This window comes from Anomaloglossus baeobatrachus, chromosome 3 (genome assembly GCF_048569485.1).
Source record: "Anomaloglossus baeobatrachus isolate aAnoBae1 chromosome 3, aAnoBae1.hap1, whole genome shotgun sequence".
Classification (NCBI taxonomy): Eukaryota; Metazoa; Chordata; class Amphibia; order Anura; family Aromobatidae; genus Anomaloglossus; species Anomaloglossus baeobatrachus.
Genome location: NC_134355.1, coordinates 360,736,083 through 360,759,933, shown reverse-complemented (window position 1 = coordinate 360,759,933; position 23,851 = coordinate 360,736,083). Strand labels below are relative to the sequence as shown.

Here is a 23,851-nt window from a genome sequence, read left to right as displayed (position 1 = left end):
ATTTTGTTTTAAAACCGTGAGGTGGAGTTTTGTCCAAATTACTGCCACGTCAACAAGCTTTAACCTAAAGGGTTAGGCTTGTGTCCCACATAGCGCTCGGCACATGTATAGCGCATGTCCATGGCGTGTGTACCAAGATGTTGCTTTCTGCCTAACATTAGACATGAATTACAAATGGCTTGCCTATGGTTAATGGCTACATGGTTTCTGAAATGTGACCCTACTCTCATAAGAATCAGTTAAAGGGAACCTGTCACCTAGAATATGCATTTTGAGCTATCAGCAGACGCATGTGTGCCCTAATTACACCTCCCTACCCATCCCTGTGTTATAAAATTGTATAATATGTTAGTAATAAACGTTATATGACCTTCATATTTCCTATGTAAATAGCAGGGTATTTGGTCACAGGGGTCGGCGCCTTGCCACTGCATACTTTCCGTGGTATCACGCCCCTGTGGGCATGATATCATGGAGTCACATGAGAGACGTCACCGTCGCTCATTCTATCCTGCGCACGTTTACACTTACTATTGTGGCAGGCTTCTCTTCCGGGTTCTCCTTGTCAGTTTCAGACACGCACAGCGCATGCGCAGTGCGCGTCTGAAGCCTGCGAGTGAACACCCGGAACACCCGGAAAAGAAGCTTGCCACAATGCGCGCAGGATAGAATGAGCGACGGTGACCTCGCTCATGTGACTCCATGATGTCACGCCCACAGAGGCGTGATACCACGGGAAGTATGCAGGGGCAAGGCGCCGCCCCTGTGACCAAATACCCTCCTATTTACATAGGAAATATGAAGGTAATAAAACATTTTTTATTACTTTCATATTATACAATTTTATAACACAAGGATGGGTAGGGAGGTGTTATTAGGGCACACATGCGTCTGCTGATAGGTCAGAACGCATATTCTAGGTGACAGGTTCCCTTTAAAGCTTAAAAAAAAGCGAGAAACAGTAATACACACACTTTGACCCAGAATTCGTCAAACAATTTTCACTAACATGAAAGCGTAAAACTGTAATTTCTCACCGGTTACAATGTTTAAGCCAGGCCCGATCAGCTCTGAAAAGACGGCAGAGCTTAGTGAGGAATGGGCACAACTGAGCACTGCCAACAAATCAGAACAATTTGACCACAAAAGTGGTGTAAATTATGACACAAATGCCAACCAGTACCTGCCCGGTGTACATTTCTGAAAGCTGCTCCAAACTCATTATACCACTTATACCACATCTTGTTTATTTTACTCCAGTACCTCTTTCATCCAAGTTTTTAAAAAAAAAAAAAAAAAAGAAAACAATACAAACAGAACTTCAAAATATTTTTTTACCTGATAATTCCTTGTACAACAGAATTATCGATATTAAGACCCCTCAAATAATCCTTAATAAGGATCTGTAAATCATTTTCATTTTCAAGCTCTTCCACATAAAGCTCAGTAAACCTATAAACAAAAATGCAATGCAGAAATTAAGTGTTATTAGTACAAAAGCCGGTATGATCTCTAATTCTAGAACAAGACATTCATATGCCTGGCCGTGAACAGTGGAGCATACATAAGCTCTCCGTATAACACACCATATTCTCTCTTAGAACCAAAAGGGTTAAGAGAACAGCCACAATTTTACCTTTAACCTTTAGAGGTAGCCCAACCACAGGCATTATCCCTAATCCACTGGCAAGGTCATAAAAGTTAAAGGTGATGTCCACAACTGGTGTAATGCACACATTGATAGGATTCGGCTTTGTTTTCAGGTTCCAGTGGTCATCATGAGAAGAAGTATGCATATTTGCTGTCACATGCCAACTGGACTCTCAGCCGCGTCTCTCAACAGAACATTGCAAATTTACATCTGAGATTCTAGCTGTTATGTAAAAGTATGGAAATTGCATAGTTGTAGTCAAGTGACAACCACTGGAACCGGCAAGCAGAGCCGAAACCTAACGGGTGTTCTTTACACATCGTTAGGATTTGACAAGCTACACTGCTTGCCAAAAATTTCACCACAGTTGGACAAGCCCTATAATTTGGTCCGAGTTCTGGAAGCCATACTTTTCATTAGCACTACCCTTTGCTATTTTCATCAATGACAAACTTTATACTGGGCAGCAGGGCGAATTCTCGACCTCCATTTTATTCAAAATACCTACTAGCTAAAGTTGTGCAACTTGACGGACCCCGCAAGTAGATAGTCAAGGTGATTTTCTTGCAAAAAGCTTTTAATGAGTTAAATATTTACCGATTTCTTATTCCAGGTGGCAAGTTCCTCTTGCCCACATCTGTAGCTGGATTCATGCAAGCAAATAATCGAAAGTCAGGATGTCGAATGAGAGGCTCTGCACAAAAGTAGGAAAACAATTTAGAAAAGGCAAGAGTTTACACTTTTTCCTATTCTGAAACTATTAGGCCGATTTCACACATAAGTGGAATATAGCCCATTCTTGTATCAGAAGACCAGGCCGGGTCTAATGGTGCAAAAATAGTCTGTGTGTGAAGCTTGTCATATGCACACTAAAAAGCATGTAATAAAAAATGGCAGTCAGTTTCCATATCCTGATGCAGTAACCAGTAAAGTAAGGCAGCCTTTAACCCCTTTAAGCCAGCTTTGTACTTAATGACCAGGCCATTTTTTGTAATTCTGACAAGTGTCACTTTATGAGGATATAACTCTGGAACGCTTCAGCGGATCCCGGTGATTCGAAGAATGTTTTTCCATGATATATTGTACTTCACGATAATTATAAATTTAAAGACAATATTTTTTGCTTTTATTTGTGAAAAAAAAATCAGAAATTTAACAAAAATCTTGAAAATTTTGCAATTTTCAAACTTTTAATTTTTAGGCCCTTATAAACCTGAGAGTTATGTCACACAAAGTAGTTGATAAATTATGTTTCCCACACGTCTACTTTACATCAGCGCATATTTTGAAACAAGATTTTTTTTGGGGGTTAGGAAGTTAGAAGGGGTTAAAGTTCATCAGCAATTTCCCATTTTTTCAACAAAATTCACAAAACCCTTTTTTAGGGACCACATCACATTTGAAGTGACTTTGAGAGGCCTTGGTGACAGAAAAAAGAATTTTGTTTACTTACCGTAAATTCTTTTTCTTATAGTTCCGTATTGGGAGACCCAGACCTTGGGTGTTTAGCTTCTGCCTCCGGAGGACACACAAAGTACTACACTTAAAAGTGTAGCTCCTCCCTCTGAGCTTATACACCCCCTGGTGAGCAGACCCAGCCAGTTTAGTGCAAAAGCTGAAGGAGAATAGCCACCCACAAGTAGAACAGAGCAAGAGCAGGAACAACCGGAGACTCTGTCCATGACAACAGCCGGTGAGAACACGCGGAACAAGAAAAATGCCAACAGGCAACAGGGAGGGTGCTGGGTCTCCCAATACGGAACTATAAGAAAAAGAATTTACGGTAAGTAAACAAAATTCTCTTTTTCTTTATCGTTCCTTTGGGAGACCCAGACCATGGGACGTTCCAAAGCAGTCCCTGGGTGGGAAAGAAACAGTATAAACTAAGAAGTAGGCAGAACCTAACTTCACAAATGGGCGACAGCCGCCTGAAGGATGAGTCTGCCCAAGCTCGCATCTGCCGAAGCATGAGCATGCACTTGGTAGTGCTTCGAGAAGGTATGCAGGCTAGTCCAAGTGGCAGCCTGACAGACCTGTTGAGCCGTAGCCTGGTGCCTAAAAGCCAAAGAGGCACCGACCGCTCTGGTCGAATGTGCCTTGATCCCCGGCGGGGGAGGCACCTGAGAACTCTGGTAGGCGTCCGAAATGGTCGATCTAATCCAACGGGCTAAGGTCGGCTTAGAAGCAGAGAGGCCCTTGCGCCGACCTGTGGTCAGAACAAAAAGAGAAGCGCACCGCCTAAGTGCAGCGGTGCGAGACACATAGATCCGGAGAGCAAGCACCAGATCCAGAGTATGCAGCGCTTTTTCAAAGCGATGAACAGGAGCCGGACAGAAGGAAGGTAAGGTAATGTCCTGGTTAAGGTGGAAAGGAGAGACCACCTTAGGAAGAAAGTCCGGAGTCGGACGGAGAACCACCTTGTCTTGATGAAAAAACAAAAAAGGTGACTCCGAAGAGAGCGCAGCCAAATCAGAGACTCTCCTGAGAGAAGTTATGGCAACCAGAAAGGCCACCTTCTGAGAAAGACGATACAAAGAAACCTCCCTAAGAGGCTCAAAAGGGGGTTTCTGCAATACCGTGAGGACCAAGTTAAGGTCCCAGGGATCCAAGGGCCGCCGATAAGGCGGAATGATGTGAGACGCGCCTTGCATGAAGGTGCGGACCTGAGCCAGCCGAGCGAGACGCCGCTGGAACAGAACTGACAGAGCTGAGACTTGTCCCTTGAGAGAGTTGAGGGACAGTCCTAGCTGCAGACCGGACTGTAGAAAAGACAGAAGTGTCGGCAAAGAGAATGGCCAAGGAGGATGGCCGGTAGAGCGACACCAAAACAGGAAAAATTTCCAAGTCCTGTGATAGATCTTAGCGGAGTAAGCCTTACGGGCCCGAGTCATAGTGGAGATTACTTCAGGAGGAATACCAGAAGCCGTCAAAATCCAGGACTCAATAGCCACGCCGTCAATTTGAGAGCCGCAGAATTCGGGCGGAAAAACGGACCTTGCGAGAGAAGGTCTGGACGATCCGGGAGATGCCACGGCATCTCTACGGACAGTTGGAGCAGGTCCGGATACCAAGCTCGCCTGGGCCAGTCCGGTGCAATGAGGATGACTTGACGGCCCTCCATTCTGATCTTGCGCAGGACTCTGGGCAAGAGAGCTAGAGGGGGAAACACGTAGGACAGACGAAACTGGGACCAGTCTTGAACCAGAGCGTCCGCGGCGAAGGCCTGAGAATCGTGGGAGCGAGCCACGTAAACAGGAACTTTGTTGTTGTGACGGGATGCCATTAGGTCCACGTCCGGAGTGCCCCATTTGCGGCAGATTGACTGAAACACTGCCGGGTGCAGGGACCACTCGCCACCGTCCACAGTTTGATGGCTGAGATAATCTGCCTCCCAGTTTTCCACGCCTGGGATGTGGACTGCGGATATGGTGGACCCAGAGTCCTCCACCCATTGAAGTATACGTTGTACCTCCAACATTGCCAGGCGGCTGCGTGTCCCGCCTTGGTGATTGATGTAGGCAACCGCTGTCGCGTTGTCTGACTGGACTCGAATGTGCCTGCCCGCCAACAGGTGGTGAAAAGCTAGGAGAGCTAGAAGCACAGCTCGGGTTTCCAGCACATTGATTGAAAGGGCTGACTCGGACGGAGTCCAAGTGCCCTGCGCTCTGTGGTGGAGACATACCGCTCCCCAGCCGGATAGACTGGCATCCGTGGTGAGGATCACCCAGGACGGGGCCAGGAAGGAGCGCCCCTGGGACAGAGAGAGGGGCCGAAGCCACCACTGAAGAGAGCTCCTGGTCTGTGGCGACAGAGCCACTAACCTGTGTAAGGAGGAAGGCCGCTTGTCCCAACAGCGGAGAATGTCCAGCTGCAGGGGGCGCAGATGGAACTGGGCAAATGGGACAGCTTCCATTGACGCCACCATTTGACCCAGCACCTGCATCAGACGCCTGAGGGAAGAACGGCGGGGCCTCAGCAGAGAGCGCACTGCAAGTTGGAGGGACTGCTGTTTGACTAAGGGCAGCTTCACAAGTGCCGGCAAAGTCTCGAACTGCATCCCTAGGTAAGTGAGACTCTGGGTCGGAGTTAGAGTGGATTTGGGCAGATTGACCAGCCATCCGAATTGGGCCAGAGTGGCGAGAGTGAGCGAGACACTCCGCTGACAGTCTGCGCTGGATGAAGCCTTGAATAGAAGGTCGTCCAGGTAAGGAATCACTGCCAACCCCTGTAGGTGCAGAACCGCAATCACTGCTGCCATGAACTTGGTGAATACCCGAGGGGCTGTGGCCAACCCGAAGGGGAGAGCCACAAATTGGAAATTATCTTCTCCGATTGCAAAACGTAGCCAACGCTGGTGTGAAACTGCAATTGGCACATGCAGATAGGCATCTCTGATGTCGATGGACGCTAGGAAATCCCCTTGGGTCATTGAGGAAATGACTGATCGCAGAGACTCCATGCGAAAGTGCCGCACCTGAACATGCTTGTTGAGAAGCTTGAGATCCAGGATGGGTCGGAATGTACCGTCCTTTTTGGGGACTAGGAAGAGATTTGAGTAGAAACCTCTGAACCGTTCCCGGGCGGGAACTGGTACAATTACTCCGTTGGCCTGCAAGGATGCCACGGCCTGTGAGAAGGCGGAGGCCTTGGAGCAGGGGGGGGTTGAGAGAAAAAAATCTGTCTGGCGGGCTGGAAGAGAATTCTATCCTGTAGCCGTGGGAGATGATATCTCTCACCCACTGATCGGAGACCTGTTGAAACCAAGCGTCGCCAAAGTGGGAGAGCATGCCACCGACTAAGGACGTTGCTGGGGCGGGCAGATAGTCACGAGGAGGCTGCCTTAGTGTCAGCACCTCCTGCGGTCTTCTGTGGACGCGCTTTTGGGCGCCAGTTGGATTTCTGGTCCTTGGCTGAGTTAGTGGACGAGGCAGAGGGCTTAGAGGACGACCAGTTGGAGGAACGAAAGGAGCGAAACCTCGACTGATTCCTACCCTGGGCAGGTTTCCTGGCTTTGGTTTGTGGCATGGAAGTACTCTTCCCGCCAGTAGCTTCCTTAATAATTTCATCCAGCTGTTCTCCAAACAGCCGGGACCCAGCAAAAGGGAGCCCAGCAAGGTACTTCTTTGAAGAAGCATCTGCCTTCCACTCTCGAAGCCACAAGATCCTGCGGATAGCGAGGGAATTAGCCGAAGCCACCGCAGTGCGGTGGGAAGCCTCCAGCATGGCAGACATGGCATAGGATGAAAAAGCTGAAGCTTGGGAAGTCAAGGCAACCATTTCGGGCATAGACTCCCTGGTGAGGGAATGCATCTCCTCCAGAGAAGCAGAGATGGCTTTGAGAGCCCACACTCCTGCAAAAGTCGGGGAAAAGGAGGCCCCCGCCGCTTCATATACGGATTTGGCCAGAAGGTCAATCTGGCGGTCAGTGGAATCCTTAAGGGAGGTGCCATCAGCCACTGACACAACGGTCCGGGCTGAGAGCCTAGTCACCGGGGGGTCTACCTTTGGGGATTGAGCCCACTCCTTGACCACCTCAGGTGTAAAGGGAAAACGGTCATCAGAACCACGCTTTGGGAAGCGTTTGTCAGGACAGGCCCTAGGCTTGGACACAGCGGCCTGAAAACTGGAGTGGTTAAAGAACACACTCTTTACTCTCTTAGGCGAGGTAAACTGGTGCTTTTCTGCCAGAGAGGGTTGCTCCTCTGATACTGGCGGATTGAGATCCAGTACAGAGTTAATGGAAGCAATCAGGTCACTAAAATCTGAGTCACTTTCGGACAGATCAATGGGGTATATGGAGTTAGCCTCCGAACCCCCTGTAAAGGCATCCTCCTCATCCTGCGAGTCCGCTCTTGAATCAGAGCCGCGGGAGGAGGAGGGAGAGGGAACCCTACGTCTCCTCTCAGGAGGACGGGGTCTGGGACCTGATGATGAATCCTCTGTGAGCTCCAGTCCTGAGAGAGACCTAGCAGCAGAGGCACCCTGTGAGGGGGGCTGATGTAGATTCAGCAAAGTCCTGGACAGAAGTCCCATGGACTCAGCAAAAGACTGGGAGATAGACCTGGAAAAGGATTCTACCCAAGCCGGGGGTTCAGCCACAGGAGCAGAAGCAGCCTGAGAGACCACTGGGGGTGAGACTCCAGGCTGTGGCACCGCCAAGGTAGAGCAGGCATCACAATGTGGATAGGTGCTCGGTTCAGGCAGCAGGCGCTTACATGCAGCGCATACAGAGTAAAGCTTTGGAGCCTTGCTCCTCGTGTGAGACATGCTGCTGAAGTGGGGGCTCTGCCAGAGAATGAACACCAGAGAGTAAACACAGAGGTCCACAACCAGAACCGGTTGTGGCTTACCAGACCGCTGTGCTGTGCAGAGCGGTGTTGTGTGCCCTCCAGATCCCGAAGACCGGACCCCCAAACACAGCACCTCAGCAGGGATGCAGAGACCAGCACTGAGTGAACGCTGAGAAAATGGCCGCCGGAGCGAAGAGAGGGGGCAGGACTTGCATGAAGAGCGGGATCTGGAGGGCCATAGAGACCTACAGGGGAGGAGACGCGTCCAGCAGTGGGGAGTGTCTCTCCCTTGTGCAGAACGGCCGCCGGGAGGAGCCGCGCTGTCCCTCTGCATGAGTGACATGTGAGGGCAGTGAAAACGAAACTAGGCCTCCGGCGAAGCCGTGGCCTAAATTTGAGCGGCGAGGCCGGCGCGCAGGCACCATCGGCGCGGTTCTCGGGCGATAGCTAGAGAACCCGCCGGAAATGTCAGTAAATACAGCAAACACTCTCCCCAAACAATACAGCACAGGGACCCCCAAATATAAACGCTTCAGGTACTTAGCTGCTGAGACGCAGGGCCATGTCCCTGGGGATGAGTGCTCCGGTCCAGCAGGGTCCTGAAGGGCTGCGGATGGAGACCGTGCTGGCTCCCACTTCAAGCCAGAGCCCAGGAGGGATGGTGAAGGAGCACGGCATGTAAGGCTCCAGCCTAGGAAATCAACCTTACAACACCGGCGACACAGTGGGGTGAGAAGGGACATGCCGGGGGTCCAGACGTGGACCCGCAGTTCTTCAAACTCATTCCAAAAGGAAAAAATCATATGAGAATGCATGTGTGGATGTATGCCTCCTGAACACAAAGCGATAAACTGGCTGGGTCTGCTCACCAGGGGGTGTATAAGCTCAGAGGGAGGAGCTACACTTTCAAGTGTAGTAATTTGTGTGTCCTCCGGAGACAGAAGCTAAACACCCATGGTCTGGGTCTCCCAAAGGAACGATAAAGAAATACCCACAAGTGACATCTTTCTAAAAACTGCACCCCTCAAAGTACTCAAAATCACATTCAAGAAGTTTATTAACCCTTCAGGTGCCTCACAAGAACTAAAGCGATGTGGAATGGAAAATAAAAATAAAAAAAATATTTTACCTAAAAATGTTGCTCTAGCGCCCCCTTTTGAACCCATTAATCATGAAATCAGATCAGCTCTGCCAGTGACTGCTGACATGACAGAGGGCTGTCTACCCAATAAACTAGATGGATGCCCTAGTTTCTATGAGAAAAATAAAAATCCAATCTAATCTACATACTATATATCTAAAAAATAAAACAAGTAAGGAATCCACTCACTTCCAGTCTTGTGGGCAGTGCAAGTGGCAGTGAACAGAAAACACACTACTTACACCCACTGCTTTTTCACTGCATCCTGCTCCTAACTGCGCTGAACAGAAAGTCCATCAAGAAGTAGTGCGGAGTAAATTACAGCCCACTGGCTGTGTAGCGAGTGGTGATTGTTCATTGCCTCACTCCGCACATATACCGTATTTTTCGCTTTATAAGACGAACTTTTTTACCCCAAAATTGTGGGGAAAATAGGGGTGCGTCTTACAAAGTGAATGTAACTTACCGGGCAGTGATGCAGCGGTGGAGTGAGTCACAGGAGGCTGGTGCTTGTGCTGCCGCTGGAGCGGAGGCGGCCGCCATGGATCCCGCGGCAATCGGCTGCAGTGGCGGCCGCCATGGATCCCCCGGCAATCGGCTGCGGTGGCGGCCGCCATGGATCCCCCGGCAATCGCTGCGGTGGCGGCCGCCATGGATCCCCCGGCAATCGGCTGCGGTGGCGGTGGCGGCCGCCATGGATCCCCCGGCAATCGCTGCGGTGGCGGCCGCCATAGCCGAAATCTTTATCTGCGCCTGCGCTGCCTCCAACGCGACTTCCGGAAAATGGCGGAGGTGACGCAGGCGCAGATGGAGATCTCAGAGAAGCGAGATCTCCATCTGCGCATGCGCTGCCTTCCGTAGCCATTTTCCTGAAGTCCATCGCGTCGGAGGCTACGCAGGCGCAGATAGAGATCGCGGCTCTCGAAGATCGCGATCTGCGCATGCGCGGGCTCCATTTTAGATCTCCGCAGCAGCCGGAGACTATCATAAGAAAGAGGAGAGAGAAGAACGATTCTCCCTCTCCTCGCTAGGGCTGGATGCTGATTGGTGGAGACAACTTCTGCAGAGCTGCCTCCACCAATCAGTGATCTGAGCCTGACAAAGTGTTGTCAGTTGAACGAAGGGTCCTAATAGGTGAGCAAAAAACACTGAAGGGGAACACAACCCCCATCATCAGCCTTCAGAATATACTGTATCAATCGGTGTATTCTGAAGGATGATGGGGGCTGTAGTCCTTTATTGTAAACACTCCAGGGAGGGACTAATGTAGTGGCCAAAGTGTAAATGTAACTACAACCCCCCTCATCTTTCAGAATACAGCCATGTATGGTATACAGTACATGGGTGTATTCCTAAGGATGAGGGGGGTGGTAGTCCCAGAACCCCATAAAAGTGCATCATGCAGGTCCCCCATAGCCGTGTCATCCACGGATCCCACATAACAGTGCATCATCCACAGGTCCCCATAATAGTGCGTCATCCACAGGTCCCCCATAATAGTGCGTCATCCACAGGTCCCCCATAGCAGTGCGTCATCCACAGATCCCCCACAGCAGTGTCATCCACAGGTTCCCCATAGCAGTGCGTCATCCACATGTCCCCCACAATAGTGAGTCATCCACATGTCCCCCATAATAGTGCGCCATCCACAGGTCCCCCATAGCAGTGCGTTATCCACAGATCCCCCACAGCAGTGTCATCCACAGGTCCCTCATAATAGTGCGCCATCCACAGGTTCCCCATAGCAGTGCGTCATCCACATGTCCCCCATAATAGTGCGTCATCCACATGTCCCCCATAATAGTGAGTCATCCACATGTCCCCCATAATAGTGCGTCATCCACATGTCCCCCATAATAGTGAGTCATCCACATGTCCCCCATAATAGTGAGTCATCCACATGTCCCCCATAATAGTGCGTCATCCACAGATCCCCAATAGCAGTGCGTCATCCACAGGTCCCCCATAATAGTGCATCACCCACATGTCCCCCATAATAGTGCGTCATCCACATGTCCCCCATAACAAACAATGCTGCTATTGACTCCTGTTGAGTCTAAATTGTTAAAATAATGTTATTTTAATTTTATTAAAATGTTCTCGCACACTATTTGGCTCAATTTTTGTTTTTTTTAATTTTCCTCCTCCAAAACCTAGGTGCGTCTTATAATCAGGTGCGTCTTATAAAGCGAAAAATACGGTAACTCAAAAAGCAGCTGCAAGGTGGATAAACTACATTTTCTACCTGCAGCCTAAACTTCTGTATAGAAAGCCAGATTATATACATATACATATACATATACATACATACATACATACATACATACATACATACATATATATATATATATATATATATATATATATATATATATATATATATATATATATACATACATACACATCTATAACTGCAGAAAACCACTATGGCTGCGATACATACTTTTTTTTCCCCCTTTAAACACTTATTGAAAATTATTAAAAAGTATCTGGTTATTTAGGACTGAACACACTGGTTCCTACAGGATTAAAGGGAATCGGTCAGCAGAATTTCGCCACCAAACTATGTGTATACAGTGTGCCCATCCATATCCTGTCCACCGTCGTTAACTTGAGACTGGCGGCAGCTATAGGCATAGAAGTGGTGTTTTGGTATAGTAAAGTAGCCATGCGCTACACAATGAAACCACCTATAGCGCCACCTGGTTGAAAACAACTGAGTTATCATTGTTATCTCGGATACGGAACGAGATAGAGAAAAAAAAATAAGAATTAAAAAATTGTAGGGCATCATTAATTCAATACAAATCGACACCTTGCATACAGAAATGCTATGATATGAAACCCTTGACCCCCTCCCCCCACCCACCACCACCAAATAATTGAATGTTGGTCACGCATATGGCGCTCATTTAACTTTGATGCTCGAAGTGGCCACCGTCAGTTGCAATGCACATCTACACTCTGGACAGCTTAATGTATCTTGCTGCACGTTGTGCAATACGGTAGGTGACACGTTTGCACAACCGTCTGTAATACGTTGTCGTAGGTCCTGCAATGTTGGTGGAGGGGTCACATACATCTGCTGTTTGTTGTGAACTCGCAGAAAGAAGTCCAATGGGGTCAGGTCAGGTGAGCGTGGAGGCCACTCCACGCAGCCACCGTACCGAATGACTTGTAGGAAGGTCTCCATGAGGTATCGCTTCACATCCGCAGCCTTGTGAGTTTTACACATTCTAATCATAGCATTTCTGTATGCAAGGTGTCCATTCGTATTGAATTGATGATGCTCTACAACTTTGTAATTCACTTTTCTTCTCCATCTCGTTCCGTTTTCGAGATAAAAATGCTAACTCCGTTTTACACCAGATGGTGCTATAGGTGGTTTCCTTGCGTAGCGCATGGCTACTTTACTATACCTAGACACCACTTCTATGCCTATAGCTGCCGCCGTTCTCAAGTTAATGGCGGTGGACAGAATATGGGTGGACACAGTGTATACCCATGTGACCAGTTTAAAGATGACTCCAACAATACTTTACTGAGAAATCCGCATTTGAATTGATATGTAAATAAGGCTGCAGATCTGATGCTTCTGTATTCCCCATCCAACAGCACCTAATCCTGCTTGACCAATGGCTCCTTTACATTAAATCACACAAATAGAGGCTGCAAGTCATGCAGGAGGAGGCAGCGCTGGGCAAGGAATAGAACTGGAGTAATAAGATATTGCTGGACTTAAAAGAGTTCCATGCGCATATAATAAGTTTAAAGAGGGGGGGGGGGGCACGTTAACCCTGCTGACAGACTCCTTTTAAAGACAGCTCTAACTACTTAAAGGGAACCTGTCAGGTCAAAGCATTATAACCTACAAGCAGGAGCCTGTGTGAGCTAGTATCCCCCTCCTACTAATCTCTGTGTTGTAATATTGTGTAATATAAAAGTAATAAAGAAGGGAATTTTGTTTACTTACCGTAAATTCCTTTTCTTCTAGCTCCAATTGGGAGACCCAGACAATTGGGTGTATAGCTTCTGCCTCCGGAGGCCACACAAAGTATTACACTCAAAAGTGTAACCCCTCTGCCTATACACCATCCCGTGCCTCACGGGCTCCTCAGTTTTGGTGCAAGAGCAGGAAGGAGGAAACTTATAAATTGGTCTAAGGTAAATTCAATCCGAAGGATGTTCGGAGAACTGAAACCATGAACCAAAGAAACAATTGAACATGAACAACATGTGTACACAACAGAACAACAAGCCCGAAGGGAACAGGGGCGGGTGCTGGGTCTCCCAATTGGAGCTAGAAGAAAAGGAATTTACGGTAAGTAAACAAAATTCCCTTCTTCTTTGTCGCTCCATTGGGAGACCCAGACAATTGGGACGTCCAAAAGCAGTCCCTGGGTGGGTAAAAGAATACCTCGATAAATAGAGCCGACACGGCTCCCTCTTACAGGTGGGCAACCGCCGCCTGAAGGACTCGCCTACCTAGACTGGCATCTGCCGAAGCATAGGTATGCACCTGATAGTGTTTCGTGAAAGTGTGCAGGCTAGACCAGGTAGCTGCCTGACACACCTGCTGAGCCGTCGCCTGGTGCCGCAATGCCCAGGACGCACCCACGGCTCTGGTAGAATGGGCTTTCAGCCCCGAAGGAAGCGGAAGCCCCGAAGAACGGTAAGCTTCAAGAATCGGTTCCTTGATCCACCGAGCCAAGGTTGACTTGGAAGCCTGCGAACCCTTACGCTGACCGGCGACAAGTACAAAGAGTGCATCTGCACGGCGCAAGGGCGCTGTGCGAGACACGTAGTACCGGAGTGCTCTCACTAGATCTAATGCGTGCAAATCCTTTTCACATCGGTGAATTGGATTAGGGCAAAAAGAAGGTAAGGTGATATCCTGATTGAGATGAAAAGGAGATACCACCTTAGGGAGAAATTCCGGAACAGGACGCAGAACCACCTTATCCTGGTGAAAAACCAGGAAGGGGGCTTTGCATGACAGCGCTGCAAGATCCGACACTCTTCGGAGTGATGTGACTGCCACAAGAAAAGCCACCTTCTGCGAAAGACGTGATAAGGAGACATCTCGCAGCGGCTCGAAAGGTGGTTTCTGAAGAGCCGTTAGCACCCTGTTAAGGTCCCAGGGCTCTAGTGGACGCTTGTAAGGTGGGACTATGTGGCATACTCCTTGCAGGAACGTGCGGACCTGCGGGAGCCTGGCCAGGCGCCTTTGAAAAGAAGGGAATTTTGTTACTTACCGTAAATTCCTTTTCTTCTAGCTCTTATTGGGAGACCCAGACGATTGGGGTATAGCTACTGCCCTCTGGAGGCCACACAAAGCACTACATTAAAAGTGCAAGGCCCCTCCCCCTCTGGCTATACCCCCCCGTGGTATCACGGGTTCTCCAGTTTTAGTGCCAAAGCAAGAAGGAGGAAGCCAATAACTGGTTTAAACAAATTAACTCCGAATAACATCGGAGAACTGAAAAACCGTTCAACATGAACAACATGTGTACCCGCAAACAACAAAAAAACATCCCGAAGGACAACAGGGCGGGTGCTGGGTCTCCCAATAAGAGCTAGAAGAAAAGGAATTTACGGTAAGTAACAAAATTCCCTTCTTCTTCAGCGCTCTATTGGGAGACCCAGACGATTGGGACGTCCAAAAGCTGTCCCTGGGTGGGTAAATAAATACCTCATGTTAGAGCTGCAAAACAGCCCTCCCCTACGGGGGTGTCACTGCCGCCTGCAGGACTCTTCTACCTAAGCTGGCATCCGCCGAAGCATAGGTATGCACCTGATAATGCTTGGTGAAAGTGTGCAGACTGGACCAGGTAGCTGCCTGGCACACCTGTTGAGCCGAAGCCTGGTGACGTAATGCCCAGGACGCACCCACGGCTCTGGTGGAGTGGGCTTTTAGCCCTGAAGGAACCGGAAGCCCCGCAGAACGGTAGGCCTCTAGAATTGGTTCTTTGATCCATCGAGCCAGGGTGGCTTTAGAAGCCTGCAACCCCTTGCGCGGACCAGCGACAAGGACGAAAAGTGCATCGGCACGGCGTATGGGCGCCGTGCGGGAAATGTAGATTCTGAGTGCTCTCACCAGATCTAGCAAACGTAAGGCCTTTTCATACCGGTGAACCGGATGAGGGCAAAAAGAAGGCAAGGAAATATCCTGATTAAGATGAAAAGAGGATACGACCTTAGGGAGAAACTCCGGAATGGGGCGCAGCACAACCTTGTCCTGGTGGAACACCAGGAAGGGAGCCTTAGATGACAGAGCTGCCAGCTCAGACACTCGCCGAAGCGATGTGATTGCAACAAGAAACGCCACTTTCTGCGACAGCCGAGAAAAGGAAACTTCCTTCAGAGGCTCGAAGGGCGGCTTCTGGAGAGCAACTAGTACCCTGTTCAGATCCCATGGATCTAACGGTCGCTTGTACGGGGGCACAATATGACAGACCCCCTGCAGGAACGTGCGCACCTTAGGAAGACGTGCTAGACGCTTCTGAAAAAACACGGATAGTGCCGAAACTTGCCCTTTAAGGGAGCTGAGCGACAAGCCCTTTTCTAACCCCGATTGCAGGAAGGAAAGAAACTTGGGCAATGCAAATGGCCAGGGAGACACTCCCTGAGCAGAGCACCAGGACAAGAAAATCTTCCACGTTCTGTGGTAGATCTTAGCCGAATTCGACTTTCTAGCTTGTCTCATTGTGGCAATGACTCCCTGAGATAATCCAGCAGATGCTAGGATCCAGGACTCAATGGCCACACAGTCAGGTTCAGGGCCGCAGAATTCTGATGGAAAAACGGCCCTTGGGACAGTAAGTCTGGTCGGTCTGGCAGTGACCACGGTCGACCGATCGTGAGATGCCACAGATCCGGATACCACGACCTCCTCGGCCAGTCTGGAGCGACGAGTATGACGCGGCTGCACTCGGATCTGATCTTGCGTAGCACTCTGGGCAAGAGCGCCAGAGGCGGAAACACGTATGGGAGCTGAAACTGCGACCAATCTTGAACCAAGGCGTCTGCCGCCAGAGCTCTTTGATCGCGCGACCTCGCCATGAATGCCGGGACCTTGTTGTTGTGCCGGGATGCCATTAGGTCGACGTCCGGCACTCCCCAGCGGCGACAGATTTCCTGAAACACGTCCGGGTGAAGGGACCATTCCCCTGCGTCCATGCCCTGGCGACTGAGGAAGTCTGCTTCCCAGTTTTCTACGCCTGGGATGTGAACCGCGGATATGGTGGATGCTCTGTCCTCCACCCACATTAGAATGCGCCGGACTTCTTGGAAGGCTTGCCGACTGCGCGTCCCTCCTTGGTGGTTGATGTATGCCACCGCTGTGGAGTTGTCCGATTGGATTCGGATCTGCTTTCCTTCCAGCCACTGTTGGAAGGCCAGTAGAGCAAGATACACTGCTCTGATCTCCAGAACATTGATCTGAAGGGTGGACTCCTGCGGAGTCCACGTCCCCTGAGCCCTGTGGTGGAGAAATACTGCTCCCCACCCTGACAGGCTCGCATCTGTCGTGACTACTGCCCAGGATGGAGGCAGGAAGGATCTTCCCTGAGACAATGATGTGGGAAGGAGCCACCATTGTAGAGAGTCTTTGGCCGTCTGGGAAAGCGAGACTTTCCTGTCCAGGGACGTTGACTTCCCGTCCCATTGGCGGAGAATGTCCCATTGAAGTGGGCGCAGATGAAACTGCGCAAAGGGAACTGCTTCCATGGCTGCCACCATCTTCCCTAGGAAATGCATGAGGCGCCGCAAGGGATGCAACTGGCCCTGCAGGAGAGATTGCACCCCTGTCTGTAGTGACCGCTGCTTGTCCAGCGGAAGCTTCACTATCGCTGCTAGAGTATGAAACTCCATGCCAAGATACGTTAGTGACTGAGTCGGTGATAGGATCGACTTTGGAAAGTTGATGATCCATCCGAAAGACTGTAGAGTCTCCAGCGTAGCATTCAGGCTGAGTTGGCATGCCTCCTGAGAGGGAGCTTTGACCAATAAGTCGTCTAGGTAAGGAATCACCGAGTGTCCCTGAGAGTGCAAGACTGCTACCACCGCCGCCATGACCTTGGTGAAGACCCGTGGGGCTGTCGCCAGACCAAATGGAAGAGCTACGAACTGAAAATGGTCGTCTCCTATCACAAAACGTAGAAAACGTTGATGTTCTGTAGCAATTGGCACGTGGAGATAAGCATCTTTGATGTCTATTGAGGCAAGGAAGTCTCCTCTGGACATTGAGGCAATGACAGAGCGGAGGGTTTCCATCCGGAACCTCCTGGCGTGCACATGTTTGTTGAGCCGTTTTAGGTCCAGAACAGGACGGAACGAGCCGTCCTTTTTTGGAACCACAAAGAGATTGGAGTAAAACCCTTGCCCTTGTTCCTGAGGAGGGACTGGGATAACCACTCCTTCCGCTTTTAGGGAATCCACCGCCTGCAGCAGAGCATCTGCTCGGTCTGGACGTGGGGAGGTTCTGAAGAACCGAGCTGGAGGACGAGAATTGAACTCGATTCTGTACCCGCGAGACAAAATGTCCGTCACCCACCGGTCTTTGACCTGTGACATCCAAATGCCGGAAAAGCGGGAGAGCCTGCCCCCGACCGGCGATGCGGAGGGGGGGGGCTGGAAGTCATGAGGTAGCCGCTTTGGAAGCGGTACCTCCATTTGCTTTCTTGGGGCGTGTGTGAGTCCGCCACGAATCTGAGTTTCTTTGCGTCCTCTGAGTCCCTTTGGACGAGGTAAATGGTGTCTTGCCCGAACCTCGAAAGGACTGAAACCTCTGCTGCCACTTTTTCTGCTGAGGTTTGGGTGTTCTGGGTTGTGGTAAAGAGGAGTCTTTACCCTTGGACTGCTTAATGATGTCAGCCAATGGCTCGCCAAACAGTCTCTCTCTAGACAAAGGCAAACTGGTTAAACATTTTTTGGAACCAGCATCTGCTTTCCAGTCCTTTAACCACAAGGCTCTGCGCAAAACTACCGAATTGGCGGACGCCATTGAGGTGCGACTGGTAGATTCTAGGACCGCATTGATAGCGTAAGACGCAAACGCCGACATCTGCGTGGTAAGGTGCGCCACTTGCGGCACTGCTGGATGCATGATAGCATCCACTTTTGCTAAGCCAGCTGAAATAGCCTGGAGTGCCCATACGGCTGCGAATGCCGGAGCAAACGACGCGCCTATAGCTTCATAGACAGATTTTAACCAAAGGTCCATCTGTCTGTCATTGGCATCTTTAAGTGAAGCGCCATCCTCCACTGCAACTATGGATCTAGCTGCAAGTTTGGAAATCGGGGGGTCTACCTTTGGACACTGTGTCCAGCGCTTGACCACCTCAGGGGGGAAAGGGAAACGCGTATCTTTAGATCGTTTAGAGAAACGCCTTTCTGGGTGAGCGTCGTGCTTCTGGATTGATTCTCTGAAGTCAGAGTGATCTAACAAAGCACTCAATTTACGCTTGGGATAAAGGAAACGAAACTTTTCCTGCTCCGCAGCCGCCTCTTCTGCTGAAGGGGCTGGGGGAGAAATATCCAACAGCCTATTGATGGCTGAGATAAGGTCGTCTACCATGGCATCCCCATCCGGGGTATCCAGGTTGAGAGGGGTTCCAGGAGTGGATTCCTGATCACTCTCATCAGACACATCACAGGGAGACTGATTGCGCTGAGACCCTGAGCAGTGTGAAGACGTCGAGGGTCTTTCCCAGCGAGCTCGCTTAGGGTGGCTGGGGCCATCATCTGAGTCATAATCCTCGGCCTGTGAAGCCGGGGACCCCCCTGTGGGCTGGATACATTCCAAGTAAGGGGGACCTGAGGACAGAGGCCTCGCCGTGCCCAGAGACTGAGCCCCATGCATAGATTGCAAGGTCTCAAGGATTTTTGCCATAGATACAGACATATTATCTGCAAAAACTGCAAAGTCCGTCCCTGTCACCGGGGCAGAACTTACAAGCGTCTCAGCCTGGGTCGCTACCTCTCCTGACTCCGGCTGGCGAAGCAGCACCGGGTCGGAGCATTGCACACAATGGGGGTCATAAGAGCCTGCTGGTAGATTAGCCCCACATGCAGCACACGCAGTATACACAGCCCTTTTTGCCTTGGCCGCCTTGCGTTTTGAGGATGACATGTTGCTGCTTCCACAGAGCGATCTGGGATATGCAGCCAGAAGCGCACCTCACAGTGCAAGAAATACAATATCTATATATCTGTACCCAGTACACTGATACACAGTGAGGCACTAGAGGGACCAGCACAGAAAAATCGCTTACCGCCCGCTTAAAAAGCGGGTGTGTGGTCGCCAGATAGCCCCTAGTCCAGGTCTCCCAGAGCCTTGCGTCCTTCCTCCAGCCAGGCATGCATGTAATGGCTGCCGGCGTCTCGAGAGAGGAAGGGGGGCGGGCCCTGGGCGTTCCTGGCCAAGAGCGGGAAGCCTGCTTCCCTCTGTGCCAAGTGAGAGGGCTGGAGCATGTAAATCAGGCTCCAGCCCTCGTCGCTGCTTGCGAACAGCGTCTCTCCCCTACCCTGAATGACAGGGTGGGGGCGGGAACGAAACGGAGCTGCCGGCGTCCTAGGCCCAAAAAGCCGGGGACTAAAGTTATAACCGCCGCCGCCGTAAAAGCGCGGACGGCGGATCCCCGGCGCACCACAAGTCACAGCAGCGCCGCCCGGTCCAGAGGGGGTCGGCGCTGCGTTCCCAAACACAAACAATCCCCCAGTAATCTGTAGGGACACCAACTCCACGTTGCGGTCCCCGGCGCACTATAACACCCAGCCAGCCCGGAGTGTGTCTGTGCCTGCCGGGGACACAGAGTACCTGTAAGATGCAGGGCCCTGTCCCTGATCGTACTCCTGCTCCGAATCCATCAGGTTCTAATGGGTCTGTGGATGGAGCCCGGCATCAGAGCTGAGAGGCCGGCAGGATCCCACTTCCACAGAGCCCTACCAGGGGATGTGGAAGGAAAACAGCATGTCAGGCTCCAGCCCTGTACCAGCAATAGGTACCTCAACCTTACAACACCATCCAGGGGTGAGAAGGGAGCATGCTGGGGACACTATATGTGTCCTCTTTTCTTCCATCCGAAACAGTCAGCAGCTACTGCTGACTAAAATCTGTGGAGCTATGCATGGAATGTCTGACCTCCTTCGCACACAAAGCTAAAACTGGAGAACCCGTGATACCACGGGGGGGTATAGCCAGAGGGGGAGGGGCCTTGCACTTTTAATGTAGTGCTTTGTGTGGCCTCCAGAGGGCAGTAGCTATACCCCAATCGTCTGGGTCTCCCAATAGAGCGCTGAAGAAAATACTGAGAGCGCCGATACTTGTCCCTTGAGAGAGCTTAGTGACAAACCTTTGTCCATTCCAGATTGAAGGAAGGAAAGAAAAATGGGTAAGGCAAAAGGCCATGGAGTAAATCCATTCACAGAGCACCAGGACAAGAATATCCGCCAAGTCCTGTAATAGATCTTGGCGGACGTTGGTTTCCTGGCTTGTCTCATAGTGGCAATGACATCCTGAGATAACCCTGACGATGCTAGGAGCCAGGACTCAATGGCCACACAGTCAGGTTGAGGGCCGCAGAATTCAGATGGAAAAACGGCCCTTGTGACAGCAAGTCTGTGCGGTCTGGAAGGGCCCACGGTTGACCCACCGTGAGATGCCACAGATCCGGGTACCACGATCGCCTCGGCCAGTCTGGAGCGACGAGAATGGCGCGGCGGCAGTCGGACCTGATCTTGCGTAATACTCTGGGCAGCATCGCCAGAGGAGGAAACACATAAGGCAGTCGAAACTGCGACCAATCCTGTACTAATGCATCCGCCGCTAGAGCTCTGTGATCCTGAGATCGTGCCATGAATGCTGGGACCTTGTTGTTGTGCCGTGACGCCATGAGATCGACGTCCGGCGTTCCCCAGCGGCGACAGATCTCTCGAAACACCTCTGGGTGCAGAGACCATTCCCCCGCGTCCATGCCCTGACGACTGAGAAAATCTGCTTCCCAGTTTTCTACTCCCGGTATGTGAACTGCGGAGATGGTGGATGCTGTGGCTTCCACCCACTGCAGAATTCGCCGTACTTCCTGGAAGGCTTGACGACTGCGAGTGCCGCCCTGGTGATTGATGTAGGCGACTGCAGTGGCGTTGTCCGACTGGATACGGATCTGCCTGCCCTCCAGCCACTGATGGAACGCCAATAGGGCTAGATACACTGCCCTTATCTCCAGAACATTGATCTGAAGGGAAGACTCTCTCGGAGTCCAGGTCCCCTGAGCCCTGTGGTGGAGAAACACTGCTCCCCACCCTGACAGGCTCGCGTCCGTGGTGACCACAGCCCAGGTTGGGGGCAGGAAGGATTTTCCCTGCGATAGAGAAGTGGGAAGAAGCCACCACTGAAGAGACGTCTTGGTTGCCAGGGAAAGAGACACATTCTTGTCGAGGGAAGTCGATCTCTTGTCCCACTTGTGGAGAATGTCCCATTGGAGTGGGCGTAGATGAAATTGCGCGAAGGGCACTGCCTCCATCGCTGCCACCATCTTCCCTAGGAAGTGCATGAGGCGCCTCAATGGGTGTGACTGACTCTGAAGAAGAGATTGCACCCCTGCTTGCAGAGAAAGCTGTTTGTCCAGTGGTAGTGTTGACACGCCTCCCGAGACGGTGCCCTGACTAGGAGATCGTCTAAGTAAGGAATCACCGAGTGGCCTTGGGAGTGTAGGACCGCCACAACGGATGCCATGACTTTGGTGAAAACCCGTGGGGCTGTCGCCAAGCCGAAAGGCAATGCCACGAACTGAAGGTGTTCGTCCCCTATGGCGAAACGCAAGAAGCGTTGATGTTCGGGTGCGATCGGCACATGGAGATAAGCATCCTTGATGTCGATCGATGCGAGAAAGTCTCCCTGTGACATCGAAGCGATGACCGAGCGGAGAGATTCCATCCTGAACCGTCTGGTTCTAACATGTCTGTTGAACAGTTTGAGGTCCAGAACGGGACGGAATGAACCGTCCTTCTTTGGCACCACGAACAAGTTGGAGTAAAAACCGCGCCCCTGTTCCTGAGGGGGGACGGGAATCACAACTCCTTCTGTCTTCAGAGCGGCTACTGCCTGAAGAAGTGCGTCGGCCCGAGCAGGGGGGGGGGGAGGTTGTGAAGAAACGAGTTGGAGGACGAGAGGTGAACTCTATCCTGTAACCGTGAGACAGAATGTCTCTCACCCATCGGTCTGGAACATGTGGCCACCAGGTGTCGCAAAAGCGGGAGAGCCTGCCACCGACCGAGGATGCGGTTTGGGGATGCCCAGAGTCATGAGGAGGCCGCCTTGGAGGCAGTGCCTCCGGCAGCCTTTTGGGGGCGTGACTTAGACCGCCACGCGTAGGAGTTCCTCGACCTTTCTCCGGCCTATTGGACGAAGAGGATTGGGACCTGGCGGAGGGGCGAAAGGACCGAAACCTCGATTGTATCTTACGTTGCTGAGGTTGCTTCGGCCTGGACTGGGGTAAGGAGGAGTCCTTTCCCTTGGATTCTTTAATAATCTCATCCAATCGTTCTCCAAACAATCGGTCGCCAGAAAACGGCAAACCGGTTAGGAATCTCTTGGAAGCAGAGTCTGCCTTCCATTCGCGCAGCCACATGGCTCTGCGGACCGCCACCGAATTAGCGGATGCCACCGCTGTACGGCTAGCAGAGTCTAGGACTGCATTCATGGCGTATGAAGAAAACGCCGACGCCTGAGAAGTCAAAGACGCAACCTGCGGAGCAGAATTACGTGTGACCACATTAATCTCGATTAGACAAGCCGAGATAGCTTGGAGTGCCCACACGGCTGCAAAAGCCGGGGCAAAAGACGCGCCCGTGGCTTCATAGATGGACTTCACCAGGAGCTCTATCTGCCTGTCAGTGGCATCTTTTAGCGATGAGCCATCTGCAACCGATACCACAGATCTAGCCGCCAATCTAGAGACTGGAGGATCCACCTTGGGACACTGAGCCCAACCCTTAACTACGTCAGAGGGGAAGGGGTAACGTGTGTCAGCAAGGCGCTTAGTAAAGCGCTTGTCCGGAACCGCTCTGGGTTTCTGGACAGCATCCTTGAAGTTAGAGTGGTCGAAAAACGCACTCCGCGTACGTTTGGGGAACCGAAACTGGTGTTTCTCCTGCTGAGAAGCCGAATCCTCTATAGGTGGAGGCGGGGGAGATAGATCTAACACCTGGTTGATGGACGAGATAAGATCATTTACTAAGGCGTCCCCTTCAGGTGTATCAAGGTTGAGGGCAACGTCATGGTCAGAGCCCTGAGCTGCGACCTCCGCCTCGTCCTCCAGCGAGTCCTCCAGCCGGGAATCTGAGCAGCGTGATGAAGCTGAGGATTCCAAGCGGGCCCGCTTAGCAGGTCTGGGGCTGTGGTCCGTGGAGGAGTCCTCTACGTGAAACATAGAGCCCACCCCGGGAGCGCGCTGCGGCGGGGACCGAGAGGGACCTGGAGGCGCCGATCCAACAGTGTCCTGGGTCTGTGTAAGGACCGGTCTGGACTGCAAGGCTTCTAGCAGCTTGGCAGACCATTTGTCCATAGACTTAGCCATGGATTGTGATAGTAACTCAGAGAGCTTCTCAGCAAAAACTGCAAACTCTGTCCCTGCCGCCTGGACAGTGGATGCATGGGGGTCTACCTGAGCCGAGGGGCCCACAAGTGGTCGCGGCTCCGGCTGAGTCAGTGTAACAGGGGTCGAGCATTGCTCACAGTGAGGGTAGGTGGAACCCGCAGGCAACATT

At 51.2% G+C, this 23,851-nt stretch overlaps 1 protein-coding gene across 2 annotated transcripts in view; it reads right to left on the bottom strand.

The window, feature by feature from the left end:
* The window catches only part of MDN1 (midasin AAA ATPase 1), a 585,757-nt gene that overhangs the window by 405,961 nt on the left and 155,945 nt on the right, over positions 1-23,851 (bottom strand). For both annotated transcript variants that reach the window (XM_075340129.1, XM_075340130.1), the window contains exons 19-20: positions 2,249-2,345; positions 1,339-1,452 (exon numbers count right to left, since the gene is read on the bottom strand). In XM_075340129.1, coding sequence (XP_075196244.1) covers positions 1,339-1,452; positions 2,249-2,345 — 211 coding nt within the window. The remainder of the gene's footprint in view (positions 1-1,338; positions 1,453-2,248; positions 2,346-23,851) is intronic.